The sequence below is a fragment of the Lithobates pipiens genome, unplaced genomic scaffold, assembly GCF_037356315.1.
Source record: "Lithobates pipiens isolate NorthernLeopardFrog02 unplaced genomic scaffold, aLitPip1_a1.2 Scaffold_22, whole genome shotgun sequence".
Classification (NCBI taxonomy): domain Eukaryota; kingdom Metazoa; phylum Chordata; class Amphibia; order Anura; family Ranidae; genus Lithobates; species Lithobates pipiens.
Window position 1 is genome coordinate 186,840,072 of NW_027507784.1, and position 18,997 is coordinate 186,859,068.

Here is an 18,997-nt window from a genome sequence, read left to right on the forward strand (position 1 = left end):
TATTTAATTAATGAACTAATACTGAAACGTATTTAATTTTCACTTATTTGCAAAAAGAAAGCCTTGTTTGTATTGAAATGAATATATGTGTTACTTTGTTAACTTAACCCTTTAATGCTGCCTTGCAGCGGCCCTTTAAGTAGGCTTTAATATCCTGAGGGTGATGTGATTTCTGTATCACTTGGCTATTGTGATTGGCTCTCACTGCAGTCACATAAATGGAAGCCTGTTGGGCTGGCTCCCGATCAGAAGCTTTTATCGTGAGCTGTTGTTGACAAGCGGTCAGTGTGCTAGGAATGTAAAAATTGCCCTATAATAATAATAATAATATATAATAATATAATAATATAATAATAATATAATAAGGGGTATACAGGTGTGAGAGATGAACTGGTTAAAGTATTTGATTATTCCAAAAAGCCATAAAGTTGCTTTAAACGACCCTCTAATGAACTTTGTAGCTTCAAGTCCTGTTAAAATAACAAACATGTTATATGTAACTGCGCTGTGCAATGGTTTTGCACAGAGCAGCCTCGATCCTCGTCTTCTGGGTCCCCTGCTGTCACTCCTGACTCCACCCCCTCTCTGAGTTCCCCTATAGCAATGCTATGGGGCTATTATACGTGCTCACTCCCAAGCGAGCACGCATAATGCTATTAATGTTATTAAGTTATTAAGTGTCCATAAGTGTCCATTATGGACACTGCTCTAAGTGTCCATAAGACACACAGAGCAGGGCTAAGCCCCACCCCCCACTCCTCGTCACTGGCTCTGATTGACAGCAGGCTCCTGCTGCTGTATTTAAACCAGTCAGGAGTGAGAGACTCAGGGGGGCCACAGCTCAGGTTTGTTTTTAGGGGGAGCTGTGGAGGGAGCTGCATGCAGAAGTTTTTTTACCTTATTGCATAGAATACAGTAAGGTAAAAAACATTTTGCCTTTACAAACACTTTGCCTAGGTTCACACTGAATGAGGGTTTCAAACCAGCATTTCAGTCCGACTTTGGGGGTGATTTGAGAGACATCTGTGAGAGATCATGCACAGATGTGTATTGAAATCGCCTTCGTAGTCACCAAAAGTGGTGCAGGAACTACTTTTTGGAATCGGTGCGTCGCCGCAATGTCGGCGTTGCACACATTCGGGCGCTGCCGTTGCCGGCAATAGACTCTGATTTGACATGTGATTTGACATGTCAAATCGCATTTAAAATTGGTCCGATGTGAATGGAGGCTGAAAGTCAGATTCTACCAAATAACAAGCACCTGCCGCGTGTTTTATATTAGAGGTTGCCAAGTCCTTGCCATCACAGTACCTGCAGCTACAAAGGTTAGCAAAGGAAGTTTTAAAGCTTTTTTACTGCTTGTTAAAAATAAATAATTTAGTGTCCATAATCTGGTCACAGGAGTTCTTTAAGATTTTGTCAATTTGTTAAATAACTCACTCAAGATTATGTGACCTGTGAATGCTTGTGGTTCCCTGTGGAAGTTGTCACTCTGTTAATCTGATTCTGGCTTCACTAGCTTCGGAGTCACTGGTCTGAAAGAAGTATGCATGATGTCTTTAATTGCTACATGTTTGATCTAGGTGTCTCGCTGCTAGATAGTGAAGCCAGGATCAAAATGACAAGTCTTTATCTCGTGTTTTTAAAAATCAAGTCAGGACTGCCAGCTGTGATATTCCTGTTCTCAAAGATATGCTTTTTTTTCTCTTTTCTACTAATTTGGCATGTAAAATATATAACTATACAAAATTGCAGGAAACTGGAAGATGGGAGTTGTGGACACAAGATCTGAGCTCAGTGCCACCTATACCACGTGATATGATGTTTAATGAAATAATTGTGCCTACTTTGGACACAATTAGATATACTGCACTAATGAAGTTGTTGACAACACACCAGAAGCCTTCTGTATTTATTGGGCCAACGGGTACTGGGAAAAGTACCTACATCATTGTAAGTAGTTATATGTTTATGTTTTGTTTATTTCAGCTTCTTTTCATTATAGGTGTAGTCCTGGACTCTGAACTCTCCTTTAACGACTTTCAGACCGGACCATTTTGCTGGCTTAAGACCAGACCACTTTTTGCGATTCGGCACTGCGTCGCTTTAACTGACAATTGTGTGGTCGTGCGACTGGGCTCCCAAACAAAATTGATGTCCTTTTTTTCCCCACAAATAGAGCTTTCTTTTTATGGTATCACCCCTGCAGTTTTTATTTGTTGCGCTATAAACAAAAAAAAGCGTAAATTTTAAAAAAAACGCATTATTTTTAACTTTTTGCTATAATAAATAATCCCTAAAAAATATATAAAAAAAGTTTTTTCCTCAGTTTAGGCCAATACATATTCTTCTACATATTTGTGGTAAAAAAAATCGCAATAAGCGATTATTGATTGGTTTGCGCAAAATTTATAGCGTTTACAAAATAGGGGATAGTTTTATGGAATTTTTATGAATCATTTTTTTTTGTAGTAATGGCAGCGATCAGCGATTTTTATTGTGATGGCAACATTATGGCGGACACATCGGACATTTGTGACACATTTTTGGGACCATTGTCATCTATACAGCAATACTGCTATACAAATGCACTGATTCCTGTGTAAATGACACGGGCAGTGAAGGGGTTAACCAGGGGGTGGCAGTGTAGGGGTTAAGTGTGTCCTAGGGGCGTGTTACTAACTGTGGGGGGCGTGGCTGTATGTTAGTGAACACTGATCTCTGCTCCAATCACAGGGAGAAGAGATCAGTGTCACTTGTTGCTAGGCAGAACGGGGAGATGCTGTTTACTTACACATCTCCCCATTCAGCCTCCCCTGAGACGATCGCGTGTGTCCCCGCGGCGATCGAGTCCGCGGGTACCACGACCGGACTCAAGGGGGTCCCAACCAGTACGCGCAGGGTGGCAATTTCAAATGGACGTACCTGTACACCAATTTGCCTGCCTGTGCCATTCTGCTGACGTACATTGTCGTGCGCTGGTCGGGAAGTGGTTAAGCACCACGTCCAATCACTGTCCAAATCATGCCTTTTGCAACATCTCCAAAATACACCCCTTTCTAACCAATGACACAACAAAGCTCTTAATTCACTCGCTGGTCATCTCTCGCCTCTACTACTGCAGCTCCCTTCTCATTGGCTTACCTCTACATAGACTATCACTTCTTCAGTTCATCATGAATGCTGCTGCCAGACTCATCCACCTTACCAATTGCTCTGTCTCTGCTACCCCTCTGTCAATCCACCCACTGGCATCTGCTCGGCCAAAGAATTAAATTCAAAATACTTCCTACAAAAATGTCCATCCAAAATGTTGCCCCCCACCTACATCACTAGCCTAGTCTCTAAATACCAACCTACCCATTCTCTTTGTTCCTCTCCAGACCTTCTGCTCTCTAGCTCCCTCATCACCTCCTTCCATGCTTGCCTCCAGGACTTTTCCAAAGCCTCTCCAATCCTATGGAATGCCCTACCCCATTCTGTTGGCTTATCTCCTACTCTGTTAGCTTTTAGAAGATCCCTGAAAACCTTTCTCTTCAGAGAAGCCTATCCTACCCACACCTAACAACAACTGTTTTTTTTTCATTTTCGCCATCAGCCTCCCACAGTTATTATCTTTTGTTTCCATTTGACCCTCCCTTCTAGATTGTAAGCTATAACTAGAAGGGCCCTCTGATCCCTCCTGTATTGATTTGTATTGTAAGTGTACTGTCTGCCCTGATGTTGTAAAGTGCTGTGCAAACTGTTGGCGCTATATAAATCCTGTATAATAATAATAATTCATAATACCTAAAGTGACATAGGGGCTGACAGGAGGAACCACATAATGTGGAAGGATAGGGAAACATCTAACATACCTGAAAGCGTGTCGGATGTAGATATCATCCGGGGTGGCTTTTCAAGTCAACAGTGCACAGATTTCGAAAAACCGGCATGGGGACTGGTTAGTATGAAGTGATTTATTTTACAGAAGCATATTTGTTGCATTTTTTACTTTGTGGGAATCAGCTAGGTTTCATGGGGATACAATGTGTGTGTGTGTTTTTTGGGAGGAGGTTACTGTATAAACATTCTTTTTTCTGTATGTCTGTCTGTATACCTTTCTGTGTTTGACTTTCACATTTTACTTGCTTGCTGTTCCATATATTGGTGATTGTGTTGGGTATACATATCTCAAGTTCTTCTGCTAATTGCAATATGCAGATCATGGTATAGCAGTAACAAGCATTGCTGAACGGCTGATAAAATCACTTATCAACATAAAAAATCTGTTGTTTTCAATGTTTTCAATCAGTCTGAGTAGACAGAAGCAATGAAGCAAAAATCACTGTGCAGTTATACTAAGCAGGAAGCACACACTGTAGTGCCCCATATACACTATCAGATTTTCTGCTGAGTTTTTCCTTCAGATTTACAAAAACCATATAATATGAGGTCAAACCTTAGGAGTTTGAATTTGTATGCAATCAGGCAGGCCCTTCCACTACATGGTTTTGGTAAACCGGAAGGAAAAACTCAGCAGAAAAACTGATAGCATTTATGGGACTTTAGATGTATTTTTGCATAGAAATTCTACCAGTGAAAGTGCATGCACATTTGACAGTCAAATGTTTTTCATTGATTTAAATGGAAAATGATCATAAGAAATAAATATAATATAATTAGTGCCTTATAGTAACCAAAATTGGTATTTTCCATTTTAAACTAAACATTTTTACCTTAACGCATTCCCGGCAGTATCATCCCCTCCCCCCATTATACGTGCCTGGACCCTCACTCGATCCAGAGTTGTACTCATCTGTAACAGCTCTCCCTGCTGTCACAGGTTTGGCTGATAGCATTGGGAGCCATTGACATTTTTGTTGTCTGTTAAATCCTGAGACAATGAGTGAGGACAGGACCAGGCCATGCTGCTGTGTCTATGGACACAGGCAGTGTGGCTTGGAAACCAGCCAGCAGGTATGCCGACATAGGAAGGGGCTTCCTATGGTGGCACACTGAGAAAAGTAGGAGCCAGGAGCACCAGTGCGGTACCCAAGAAGAGGAGGATTGGGGCCGAGCCATTCAATTCCATTGCACAGAGCAGGTAAGTACAAGACCAATTCCAAAAAAGTTGGGACGCTGTGTAAATTCCAAATAAAAACAGAATGCAATGATTTGCAAATCTCACAAATTAATATTTTACAATAGAAAACAGAAAACGTATCAAATTTTTAAACTGAGAAAATGTACCATTTTAAGAACAAAAAGTTTGGACAGGGCAATATAAAGCTGAAAAAGTACTAACTAGGAGGAACTGGAAAAACATTTTGCAACTAATTAGGTTAATTGGCAACAGGACAGTAATATGACTGAGTATAAATATAGCATCTTAAAGAGTGTTAAAGAAGTAAAGATGGAAAGAAGTGCACTAATCTGTGAAAAGCTGAATTTTAAAATTGTTGAATAATTTCAGAATAAAATTCCTCAATATAAAATTGCAAATACTTTAAATATATCATCATCTACAGTATATAATATCATCAAAAGATTCCAAGAATCTGAAGCAAGTCTCTATGTGCACAGGAGAAGGCCAAAAAGCAACATTAGAAAATGGTACATTTTCTATTGTGAATAAAATATGGGTTTATGAAATTTGCAAATCATTGCATTCTGTTTTTATGTAGATTTTACACAGAGTACAAACTTTTTTGGAATTGGAGTTGTATATCATATTTTTTATTTAATAACTTAAATTAATTTAAAAAAACACTTAACCAGCACAAGCAACTTTTACTGGATTAATTACTTTGCAAACATTTTATAAATATACCCCTATACAGTCAGGTCCATATATATATTGGGACATTGACACAATTCTAATCTTTTTGGCTCTATACACCACCACAATGGATTTGAAATTAAACAAACAAGATGCCCCTTTAACTGCAGACTTTCAGCTTTAATTTGAGGGTATTTACATCCAAATAAGATGAACGTTGTAGGAATTACAACAGTTTGTATATGTGCCTCCCACTTTTTAAGGGACCAAAGGTAATGGGACAATTGGGGGCTCAGCTGTTCCATGGTCAGGTGTGTGTTATTCTCTCATTATCCCATTTACAAGGAGCAGATAAAAGGTCCAGAGTTCATTTCAAATGTGCTATTTACATTTGGAATCTGTTGCTGTCAACCCTTAATATGAGATCCAAAGAGCTGCCACTATCAGTGAAGCAAGCCATCATTAGGCTGAAAAAACAGAACAAACCCATCAGAGAGATAGCAAAAACATTAGGCATGGTCAAATCAATGGTTTGGAACAACCTTAAAAAGAAAGAACGCACCGGTGAGCTCAGCAACACCAAAAGACCCGAAAGATCACTTAAAACAACTGTACAGGATAACCGAAGAATTATTTGCCTGGTGAAGAAAACACCCTTCACAACAGTTGGCCAGATCAAGAACGCTCTCCAGGAGGTAGGTGTATGTTTGTCAATGTCAACAATCAAGAGAAGACTTCACCAGAGTGAATACAGAGGGTTCACCACAAGATGTAAACCATTGGTGAGCCTCAAAACAGGAAGGCCAGATTAGAGTTTGCCAAGCAACATCTAAAAAAGCCTTCACAGTTCTGGAACAACATCCTATGGACAGATGAGACCAAGATCAACTTGTACCAGAGTGATGGGAAGAGAAGAGTATGGAGAAGGAAAGGAACTGCTCATGATCCAAAGCATACCACCTCATCAGTGAAGCATGGTGGTGGTAGTGTCATGGCGTGGGCATGTATGGCTGTCAATGGAACTGGTTATCTTGTATTTATTGATGATGTGACTGCTGACAAAAGCAGCAGGATGAATTCTGAAGTGTTTCAAGCAATATTATCTGCTCATATTCAGCAAAATGCTTTAGAACTCATTGGACGGTGCTTCACAGTGCAGATGGACAATGACCCGAAGCATACTGTGAAAGCAACCAAAGACTTTTTTAAGAGAAAGAAGTGGAATGTCATGCAATGGCCAAGTCAATCGCCTGACCTGAATCCAATTGAGCATGCATTTCTCTTGCTGAAGACAAAACTGAAGGGAAAATGCCCCAAGAACAAGCAGGAACTGAAGAAAGTTGCAGTAGAGGCCTGGCAGAGCATCACCGGGGATGAAACCCAGCATCTGGTGATGTCTATGCGTTCCAGACTTCGGGCTGTAATTGACTGCAAAGGATTTAAAAAATGAAAGTTTGATGGATGATTGTTAATCTGTTCTATTACTTTTGGTCCCTTAAAAAGTGGGAGGTACATATACAAACTGTTGTAATTCCTACACAGTTCACCAGATTTGAATGTAAATACCCTCAAATTAAAGCACATTGTGTTAGTTTCATTTCAAATCCATTGCGGTGGTGTGTAGAGCCAAAAAGATTAGAATTGTGTCAATGTCCCAATATTTGTGGACCTGACTGTATATGTATTGCTGTCCTCCTGTAGAAATATTTACAAACTTTGACATTACCAGTAGGGATAACAAAACTGGCACCAGAACCAAAATTTAACAATGGTAATAAAGAAGGAAAAGTGGCCGGACCTGCCATGCTTCCCATCTTGGGTAAATAAGGTATGGGAAGGGGAGTGCTGTGATCTTATGGGAGGGGCAGTCTGAAATATTGTAATATTGATGGAGGACTGTGATGAGGGGTCTGTGGTGAGAGGGGTCTGTGGTGAGGGGGGTCTGGGTGGGAGGGATTTGTGATGAAGAGGAGTCTATGATGGGAGGTCTGTGATAGGGGGAGATCTGTGAAGGGGAGTCTGTGATGGAGAGGAGTCTATTATGGGGGAATCTGGAATGGAGAGGATTCTGTGATGGGGGGGATCTGTGATGGAGAAGAGGCTGTGTCGGAGGGATCTGTGATGGAGAAGAGTCTGTGATGAAGGGGGACCTGTGAAGGGGGGGTCTGTGATGGGGGATCTGTGATGGGGATTTGTGATGAGGGGAGTATGTGATGAGGGGGGGAATCTGTAATGAGGGGAGTCTGTAATGGGAGGATCTGTGATGGGGAGGTGTCCATGATGGGAGGAGTCTGTAATGGAGAGGAGTCTATTATGGGGGGATCTGGAATGGAGAGGAGTCTGTGATGGGGGGATCTGTGATGGAGAGGAGTCTGTGATGGGGGGATCTGTGATGGAGAGGAGTCTGTGATGAGGGGGGACCTGTGAAGGGGGGTCTGTGATGGGGGAGTTTGTGATGGGGGATCTGTGATAGGGTGATAGGGGGGATTTGTGATGAGGGGAGTATGTGATGAGGTTGGGGGAATCTGTAATGAGGGGAGTCTGTGATGGGAGGATCTGTGATGGGGAGGTGTCTGTGATGGGGGATCTGTGATGGAAAGGAGTCTGTGATGGGGGGGATATTTGATGGGGGGGATATTTGATGGGGAGGAGTCTGTGACAGGGAGATCTGTGACGGGGAGATCTGTTACGGGGAGATCTGTGACGGGGAGATCTGTGATGAGGGGAGTCTGTGATGAGGGGAGTCTGTGATGGGGGCTCTGTGATGAGGGGGATCTGTGATGGGGGCTTTGTGATGAGGGGGATCTGTGATGGGGGTTCTGTGATGAGGGGGTACTGTGTTAGGGGGATGTGTGATGGAGAGAAGTCTGTGATGGGGGATCTGCGATGGAGATGTGTCTGTGATGGGGTTGTGTGATGGGGCAGCGTTTCATTCTTAGACCCCTGCAGCACAATGTCTTGGGCCAGCCCAGGCCATTTGTAGGACTCTTACAAAACATATTTCAAGGTGTTGGATGAAGCTTAGTTCCTCAAAGACATGGTATCAACATGCGGGACTTTAAGGATACAGTAATACAAAGTACAAAAATGAATAAAATACCAATGAAATGTTTATTGAGACAAATTAAAAAATTGGTGGAGTACAGAGGAGCTCAGGATATTCTCGTATCACGACGTTAATGTCACCTTTTGGGAGCGATTTGATTGTCTTTTGGGGAGGCGTCTGACTTTTGTTCAAGGGTGTGGGCATTCATTTGCATTTGCCCCTCCCCTTTTTGGGGAGGATCCATCGAGATACCCCATATTGGAGGTGCGGGAGTCTTAAAAGCTCTCGTTGATGTCATATTACCATTTATCAGACAATTGTCCAGTGCATGGTCAACCCGAGCTCCTGAACTTATTTTGACTTTTGTATTCATCTATTAGTGGGAGGCAATGTATATCTATGATATTGAAGCAAGGTTGCAGTACATTTTTACCCCTCTCTGCTGGCTATCTGGCACTTTATTGACCATCGCTCTGGTGTATGTGCAAAACAGGACTTTTTTCTTTGAGAACCATTTCTGCATTGGATCTGATCCCTATGCCCCCCTATTTTGGAATTATATACACCTTGAGGACTTATCCTCGTGTATACTGAGATAAACCATTTTGTGTCCTTTTCCTGAGGAAGCCCTATAGGCGAAACATGTCGAAAAATGGGAACAGAATGATCTAGCTATTTGAACATTGTAGTCTCTGTCATGTTTGTAATGAGTTATGTGTATAGGCCTATAATAACAGATATGGTTTCAGACATTACTTATGGTCTTTTAAATTTGTCTCAATAAACATTTCATTGTTATTTTATTCATCTTTTGTACTTTGTATTTCGGTATCCTTAAAGTCCTGTATCTCCAACTTTTTTCACTTCTTACAAAACGTAGTTCTCCAGTACAAATAAAACTTGCAGAGTCACTAATATATGATGGGATGGATTGGACTAAAGGTTTTAAAAAAGTCTACAGATTGGGACAAGCTATTTGTAACACTGTCTATCAAGGCCATAATGGGCCTTCCTGGAGGGTGAAGGGAATCTTTATGAATTTTTGGCAAGAGAATAATAATATTAGGCCTTGCTGCCTGTTTTCATTTCTGACTTATAGTTGGTGAGTGGATCATATGGCAATTTCTGGTATGTATTAATATTGGAGAAAATTCTGTTAACGTCAGCAATGTAATCAGACCTATTAGAGTCCATTCACACCTGTATGACCCGCCATGCAACTTTGGACATCAAAATCGGATGACAAGGCATCCCAAATGTTTTCCAATCATAACCATTCATATATGTGTGACTTAGTTGCAGCGACTTCAAAGTAGTTCATGCATTACTTTGGTCTGACTTTCATGCAACTTGATGGCCATTAACTTTAATGTTAACCCTCGAAAGTTGCATGAAAGTCGTAACTGAATGTTTTAAATGCAACAGTTGTGCTACAGTTGTCCATTATCATTGGTCAAAGCTAAAGTCGCACCCATTCAGAATTGCGTCAAAGTTGTGTCAACTTTTGAATGGAGCCTTAAGGACAACAATACCTCATCCCTTATACAGTTGCTTGCGAAAGTATTCGGCCCCCTTGAACTTTCCAACCTTTTGCCACATTTCAGGCTTCAAACATGAAGATATAACATTTTAATTTTTTGTGAAGAATCACCAACAAGTGGGACACAATTGTGAAGTGGAACGAAATCTATTGGATAATTTAAACTTTTTTAGCAAATAAAAAACTGAAAAGTGGTGCGTGCAAAATTATTCGGCCCCTTTACTTTCAGTGCAGCAAACTCACTCCAGAAGTTCAGCGAGGATCTCTGAATGATCCAATGTTGTCCTAAATGACTGATGGTGATAAATAGAATCCACCTGTGTGTAATCAAGTCTCTGTATAAATGCACCTGCTCTGTGATAGTCTCAGGGTTCTGTTGAAAGTGCAGAGAGCATCATGAAGACCAAGGAACACACCAGGCAGGTCCGTAATACTGTTGTGGAGAAGTTTAAAGCCGGATTTGGATACAAAAAGATTTCCCAAGCTTTAAACATCCCAAGGAGCACTGTGCAAGCGATCATTTTGAAATGGAAGGAGTATCAGACCACTGCAAATCTACCAAGACCTGGCCGTCCCTCTAAACTTTCAGCTCAGACAAGGAGAAGACTGATCAGAGATGCAGCCAAGAGGCCCATGATCACTCTGGATGAACTGCAGAGAACTACAGCTGAGGTGGGAGAGTCTGTCCATAGGACAACAATCAGTCGTACACTGCACAAATCTGGCCTTTATGGAAGAGTGGCAAGAAGAAAGCCATTTCTCAAAGATATCCATAAAAAGTCTTGTCTAAAGTTTGCCACAAGCCACCTGGGGGACACACCAAACATGTGGAAGAAGGTGCTCTGGTCAGATGAAACCAAAATCGAACTTTTTGTCCACAATGCAAAACGATATGTTTGGCGTAAAAGCAACACAGCTCATCACCCTCAACACACCATCCCCACTGTCAAACATGGGGGTGGCAGCATCATGGTTTGGGCCTGCTTTTCTTCAGCAGGGACAGGGAAGATGGTTAAAATTGAGGGGAAGATGGATGCAGCCAAATACAGGACCATTCTGGTTGAAAACCTGTTGGAGTCTGCAAAAGACCTGAAACTGGAACGGAGATTTATCTTCCAACAAGACAATGATCCCAAACATACAGCAAAATCTGCAAAGGAATGGTTTTCACAAATAAACATATCCAGGTGTTAGAATGGCCAAGTCAAAGTCCAGACCTGAATCCAATTGAGAATCTGTGGAAAGAGCTGAAAACTGCTGTTCACAAACGCTCTCCATCCAACCTCACTGAGCTCGAGCTGTTTTGCAAGGAAGAATGGGCAAGAATTTCAGTCTCTCGATGTGCAAAACTGATAGAGACATACCCCAAGCGACTTTCAGCTGTAATCGCAGCAAAAGGTGGCTCTACAAAGTATTAACGCAAGGGGGCCGAATAATTTTGCACACCCCACTTTTCATTTTTTTATTAGTTAAAAAAGTTTCAAAAATCCAATAGATTTCGTTCCACTTCACAATTGTGTCCCACTTGTTGGTGATTCTTCACAAAAAATAAAAATTGTATATCTTTATGTTTGAAGCCTGAAATGTGGCAAAAGGTTGAAAAGTTCAAGGGGGCCGAATGCTTTCGCAAGGCACTGTATGCCTGTTTTATCACTATATCTGTGTTGTTGGTTAGGGCATTAAGGGCTTTTCTTTCTAAAACATTAGGATTATGTTATTTGCTATGGGAGGAATATGTGGCAGAACAGAGTTTAACCACTAGAGATCCATGCTATAGCCGAATGACGGCTACAGCGCGGACCTGCTTTGCCGGGACTACGTCTATTGACGTCGTCCCGTGCACGAGCGGCCTCTGTGATCAGCGAGTCTATGAGACTCGCCTGATCACGGATCGAAGCAAGGGGTCAATCCCGACCCTTTACCGCGTGATCAGCTGTCAGCCAATGACAGCTGATCATGTGACACAACAGAGCTGGTAAGAGCCCACAATCTGCCTCAGCAACAGTGCTGCACCCCAGTGCCACATATCCGTGCCCATCAGTGTCATCTACCAGTGCCCATCAGTGCCGCCCATCAGTGCCCAGCAGTGCCACCTATCAGAGCCACCTATCAGTGCCACCTATCAGTGCCCATCAGTCCCATCTATCAGTGGTACCTATCAGTGCCCCTTAGTGCCACCCATCCGTGCCACCCATCCGTGCCACCCATCAGTGCCATCTTATCTGTGCCCATCTTTGTCCATCAGTGCCGCTTTATCTGTGCCCATCAGTACTGCCTTATCTGTGCCTATCGGTGCCACCTTATCTGTGCCTATTAGTGCCGCCTTAACTATGCCTATCAGTGCCCACCAGTGCAGCCTATCAGTGCCCACCAGTGCAGCCTATCAGTGCCCACCAGTGCCGCCTCATCAGCGCATTTCAATGAAGGAGAAAAATGACCAGTTTGCAAAATTTTATAACAAACTATGAAACATGATTTTTTTATTTTTTTTATTTTGCATCTTTTTTTGTTTGTTTAGCAAAAAATAAAACTCCCAGCTGTAATTAAATAGCACCAAAAGAAAGCTCTATTTGTGGGAAAAAAATGATAAAAATTTCATTTGGGTACAGTGTTCTATGGCCACGCAATTGTCATTCAAAGTGCATCAGCGCTGAAAGCTGAAAATTGGTCTGGGCAGGAGGGGGGTTTAAGTGCCCAGTAAGCAAGTGGTTAAGAATCTCTGAATATGTAACCTGATAGAATGTCTCAATGAAAGAACTTCTGGCATGGATGGGGAAGAAAGCAGTATTGACCAACCAACTGGATGTCAAATATTGACCCCAAAATGATCCCAACCACCCAACCAAATATCCTGCAAGGCCTCTAAAGCTGCCAAATTTTCACTTTTTCAACTGGCAAAATTGTTAACCGGCTGGTCTGTAAGGTCTATATCGTCATCACTGAGTTTATCTTTCTTAATAAATAGTGTCTAAGTATTCAGTTTATGGATGAATTTATTGAAGTCTCTAAAAAGTGTAAAGTCATTAGAAAAGGGCAAAATTATGACCTTCCTTAAAGAGGAGTTCCACCCAAAAGTGTAACTTCCACTCGTTGTACTCTCCCCTCCCCATCCTGTTCCCACTTCCTGGACCCTCAGCCACAGGGATTTACGTCACTGCCCCGGGCTCCCTCCTCCTTCCCCAGCTGCTGGGCCAGCAGGAGAGAGGAGCAGAGCCCCTCGCATGCGCAGTAGAGTTCCTGGTGTGAAGACATAAGGCTTAACTGCCGGGTTCGTAATGGAGGCAGCATCATGCCCCCGACAGCTGATGGAAACATCAAACACCAAAGTCCATTCGTTTAGAACACGATGATGTACGACAGAACTAGAAAAGGAAGTTCAATAGCCAGTAGCCATTAGCTGCCCTTGCGTTGTTTTTGGTCCGTCGGAATAGCATACAAACGGTTTTCCCAATAGGAATTGATTCTTTCGGAAATATTTAAAACATGTTCCATTTCTAGGTCCGTCAGAAAAAAAAAGTCAGCTGAAGCCCACACACAATCAAAATATCCGATGAAATGATTCCGTTTGAGCTTTTCTGCCGGACAGTCCGGTCATGTGTACGTGGCATTATTCTTTTTCTTTGCCCCTCTTATTCCTCTTGTCTCTCTTTTCTTTTCTCCATGAAGTGGAGTGGAGGGGGAGAGCCTAAAAAAGAAGTCTCCCAATTTCGTGCTATGTGGGATATCTTGGGCAATATTGATAGAGGCATGAAACTCATTAATCCCCATGACACCAATAGTCTTTGACTTATCAGTGAATAGAGGGGAAAATTATTAGAAGTAGCTATAAGCCTGTTTTTGTATACTGCGCCCCTTATTAGGGCTCCCTGCCACTCAAAGGAGCTCCTACAGGCTTTTGAGATCTTATTTTTTCTGCCTAGAAACTCCCCTCCATGTTAGCCAATGTGTCCATTCACACTAATGCCCTGTACACACAATATAATTTTCCGACTACAAAACCATGGATTTTTTTCCAAAGGATGTTGACTCAAACTTGTCTTGCATACACACGGTCACACAAATGTCGGAAATTCCGAACGTCAAGAACGCGGTGACATACAACACGTATGACGAGCCGAGAAAAATGAAGTCCAATAGCCAGTGGCTCTTCTGCTTGATTCCAAGCATGCATGGACTTTGTACGTCGGAATTGTATACGCACGCTCGGAATTTCAGACAACAAGTTTTATTGTCGGAAAATTTGAGAACCTGCTCTCAAACATTTGTTGGTGGAAATTCCAACAACAAATGTTCAATGGAGCATACACACAGTCGGACTTTCTGAAAACAAGCTCACATCCAACATTTTTTGTCAGAAAATCCTATCGTTTGTACAGAGCATAAGGCTTTTTCAGACATTTTCAGGCATATGCTCCTACAAGCAGAAAACACCCCCCCCCCCCCCCCCACCAAACTTACATTTTTGAGAGGAGCTAATGCCCCAAAGAGCTCAAAAGAGCTCAAAAAAGCTCAAAAATTGGCAAAAACATTTGTTCCAGCTATTTGTTTTGTTCATACAGTGGTTAAGAAAATACTGTCTGGGAGGGTGTGTGAAAAAAACAAACACTTGCTCAAAAAAGCTTGAAAGAAATCGAAAGAGCACAATAAAAACTTGAGAAATAGCACAAAAAAAAGCTTCTTCAAGCGTTTAAAGGCAGAAATAATAGCTCAAACGCCTGTAAAAAGCAGCTGCAGTGTGCATGAGGGAGTGAATCAGGAGCTTTTGTAGTTTCATTGGTTAGCGTTTGGGTCATAGTTTGGAGATGTTGTGGTGGTTGAGGCGGCAAGCTTTGGAAAGGGATTGGATGCAGGGGCAACGGGATAGTTCAGAGTCCAGGATAACACCTAACACCCTGGCATGTGGGGATGGGTGAATGGTTGTGCCATTGCTCTTGACAGAGAAGTCAGGGGAAGAGGCACGTGGGGGAGAAAATATTATAAGCTCGGTTTTGGACAAGTTGAGTTTGAGAAAGTGGTGTGACATCTAGACAGATATGTCTGTTAGTAAATTAGTAATGCGTGAGGAGACTGGAGTGAGCTGAGGGGTGGAGAGATAGATTTGGGTGTCATCAGCATAGAAATGATATTGGAAGCCATGGGAGGCTATCAGCTGATCCAGGGAGGAGGTGTAGATTCAAAATAGGAGAGGTCCAAGAACAGAACCTTGGAGGGACCCCAATGGAGAAAGGAAAAGGAGAGGAGGAAGTAGAATTGTAAGTGACACTGAAGGTGTGGTGGGATAGGTAGGATGAGAGCCAGTGAAGAGCACAATCACAGAGACCAAGGGGCAATGTTTTTTGAGCAGCAGGGGGTGGTCAACCATATCAAAGGCAGCCGAAAAGGCCCAGAAGTAGGAGTACAGAATAGTGTCTGTTGGCTTTTGTTAGTAAGTAATTTGTGCGTTTTAGAAGAGCAGTTTCTGTGGAGCGTTGAGGGCGAAATCTGGACTCAAGGAAATCAAGAAGATTATTCTTAATGAGGTGGTCACTCATTTGGTTGTAGATCAGGCGTTCACCGAGTTTAGAGGAAAAGGAAAGCAAGGAGATACAGCATAGATTGTTAAGATTGGTAGGGTCCAAGGATGGCTTGTATAAGTCATATAAGTCATATATCTAGTATTATTTTTGTTTCCTGGCATACATGAATGCATGTAAAAGAAGAGCTCTGTATGTGGCCTTTCTTACTTTAGTGGTTTATTGTTTAGAGCAAGCTATTTACATTAAAGTGGGGTACCCCCTAAAAAAAAAAAATTAAATGTCAGCAGCTACAAATACTGCAGCTGCTGGCTTTTAATAATCGGACACTTACCTGTCCCGGGTTCCAGCGATGCGGGGGAACGAAGCCCCCCCCCCTCGCTCCCCGCTCCGCTCGCGGCGCCGTCATGCATACTGTGGGCACCCGGCTGTGGCTTCACAGCCGGGCACCCACTGCGCATGCGCGAGCGGCGCAGGGCGCCGTGATACGCCGTACAGTCACCTGGGACACGTGACAGGTCCCAGGTGAATGTGCGGCGCGAGGGGAAGTGATGTCACCAGCCCGGGCAATGAAGAAGGCAGACTACGAGGGACCCCCTAGCAACCGGTATTTAGAGGTGAGTAAAAAAATTTTTTTTTGCCAATTATTTTTTTTTAATTTTTTTAAAGAATTTTAAGTAGTTTTATTTTTTGGGGGGCAACTCCACTTTAACTGTTTTTTTTTTAGGTTGTCATGTGTAAAAATTGAAACTGACTAAAAGGGAAAATTTTCAGATTGACTAGAAATAGATTTTGTTATTAGAGAACCGCATGTTGTAAACAAGACTGATTATGTGAAATGAACAGTCCAGAAATACTGAATAAAAATAAGGGACTGAAAGTAATATATATAGGTTTTTATATTTATACAATTCTGATATATTAAGGGACACCTGTTGTGAACTGTGTGAATTGCCATTGTTGACATGTTACAGTCAATTACAGCAAGACTGACCTGATGGGGAACTAGTCCTTTTACCAAAACGCCCCGCTAGCGGCCGAAATGCACCGCAAATCCGGCGGTAAAACGCCGCTAAAAATAGCAGCGTTTTACCGCCGACGCAATGGGCGGTGTGGTGTGAAAGGGGTCTAAGTGGTGAAATGTTTATTGGAGCAAAGTTCCCAAATGATTTTTTCCTACAATAATCTAAGCAGTCCCTACTGTCTCATAATTGTATGTGTTTATCTTCTTGTTTTCATTTAATTAATCATATTGTTTTGGGTTGCCACAGAACATCTACTGTATGTCAGTTCTTATGCTTTTGTTGTATGTCGGATTTATTGCTAATACAGATTTATTTTTCCAACCTATTAGGTATACAGACATTTCTGAACTTTATTTTTTATCGGATCGAACTGATTTATGTAAGAGTGACACATAAGCAAAGGTGTCCTATATTATTTTTAACTTTAAACGTACAGTTTTTTATTTTAACAAGCTACATAGTTTTAAAGTGATTTACGGTGAAAGGTTTATGGTCAAAACTTCTTGAGAGTATTCTTTAAAATATTACTGAAACCTAAGCAGTGCGTAAAAGATTGCTTGCAGAATGCCTCTGTCATTTCTGACTTCTTTAAACATAAATATTCTCTTGAGTAACACATTCTAAAAGTATGGTTCTCAACTTTCGTGGGTGTACAACATGATGGATGCAGTGGACCATCTCTTCCTTTTCCTGTATAAATATCTGCCAAGATACTACATGACATAACTATTTTGAGTGAAATGTTTTCAGAAGTACTATTATTTTTATAAAATTGTATTGTTTATAGCTAATGTTTTTATACATAAAACATTGATGTGAAAGAGGAAAAAGGATCTCATGGGGCACTGCTCTTAGACACAACGTGTTACTACAGGTTTGCATTAATGCCAATATTGGATCTGCTTTTGCTTAACAGCCATAAGGCCTAATGTACACTGCTGCTGCTAAACGACATTCAGAGGCTGTTAGACACTTTTTTCAACTAACCCTGAACTCATTCAATGTTATCTTATGTGTACATGTACACAGGTTTGTTTACTGTCGTTTTTAGGCAGTTGTATTTATAGGCCTTTTTTTTAAGGCAAAAAAATGAGTTCAGATGCTGAAGTTTCCGACGTTTCAGACGCTAAGCGCGGCTAAACGTGGTAACCTGCGTTTAGCTGCGTTTTGTTTAAAGCCATTTTTAATTTTTGCCCATTTAAAAAAAAAAAAAAAAGATTATTTTTTTTAGAACCGCTTCTAAATGCAAACGCCGCTAAACGCGGCATGCAAACGCGACAAAACGGTTGTTTTAAATGTGGGTTGAAATATTATAAGAACTGCGCTAACCCGTGATACAGTAATATTAGGTTGAGAAATAACCTCACTAATTGGGGACACACTCCCCCCCCCCCCCCCACCAACTATACTTGCTTTGAACAAAATACAGTGGTAATTAATGAAAAGCATTAGTGAAAGTGAAAAATAAACACTAATTAAATATCTCAAAAATATAAGATGAATTCGTGACCAAAACTATAGTGTAATAAATGATAATACATGTGTATAATTTACTCCGAACTTGTAAATGGAAAAAAACGTGACTGGCAACACATACTAAAATCCTCTAAATTGAGAATCCAACAAAAGATAAGTGCACCACTTGTGACCATAAGTGTGACAAATTCAAATAAATAGATGAATAAAAGTCCATCCACAAAATCTTCTAATATTGTGAGCCGTGTAGAATCCACCACCAACTATGTGAGAATTGGCTTCTTACCGGAACATTCGGACCCCAAAGGATCAGAATAGGCTTATGAAAGTTATGGCAGCTTCTCCAACCATCACATTCCTCCACTGTTATAAATGGTCTCCAATGTATTCATCAACTGTAACTGGCTTCCAAAGGTCTCTACCATTAACAGTGACTCATAGGTGGGCATCCATGCATAAAAAAACAGAATAGCTCCGAATAGTGTAAATTCCCAATTTATTATGATAAAAAAAGTCAAAATGCACACTTACAAACTTGAAGAAAACAGCAGGCCTTAAGTGGGTTGTGCCGGCCGGACGCACACCATCACAAACCCGTCCTCCCCAGATCGTAAACACAAACCACGAGGTGACGTC

At 41.6% G+C, this 18,997-nt stretch overlaps 1 protein-coding gene across 2 annotated transcripts in view; it reads left to right on the forward strand.

The window, feature by feature from the left end:
* Positions 1-18,997, forward strand: part of DNAH7 (dynein axonemal heavy chain 7) — a 498,098-nt gene that overhangs the window by 218,985 nt on the left and 260,116 nt on the right. For both annotated transcript variants that reach the window (XM_077448738.1, XM_077448739.1), the window contains exon 35: positions 1,756-1,953. In XM_077448738.1, the coding sequence (XP_077304864.1) occupies positions 1,756-1,953 (198 nt within the window). The remainder of the gene's footprint in view (positions 1-1,755; positions 1,954-18,997) is intronic.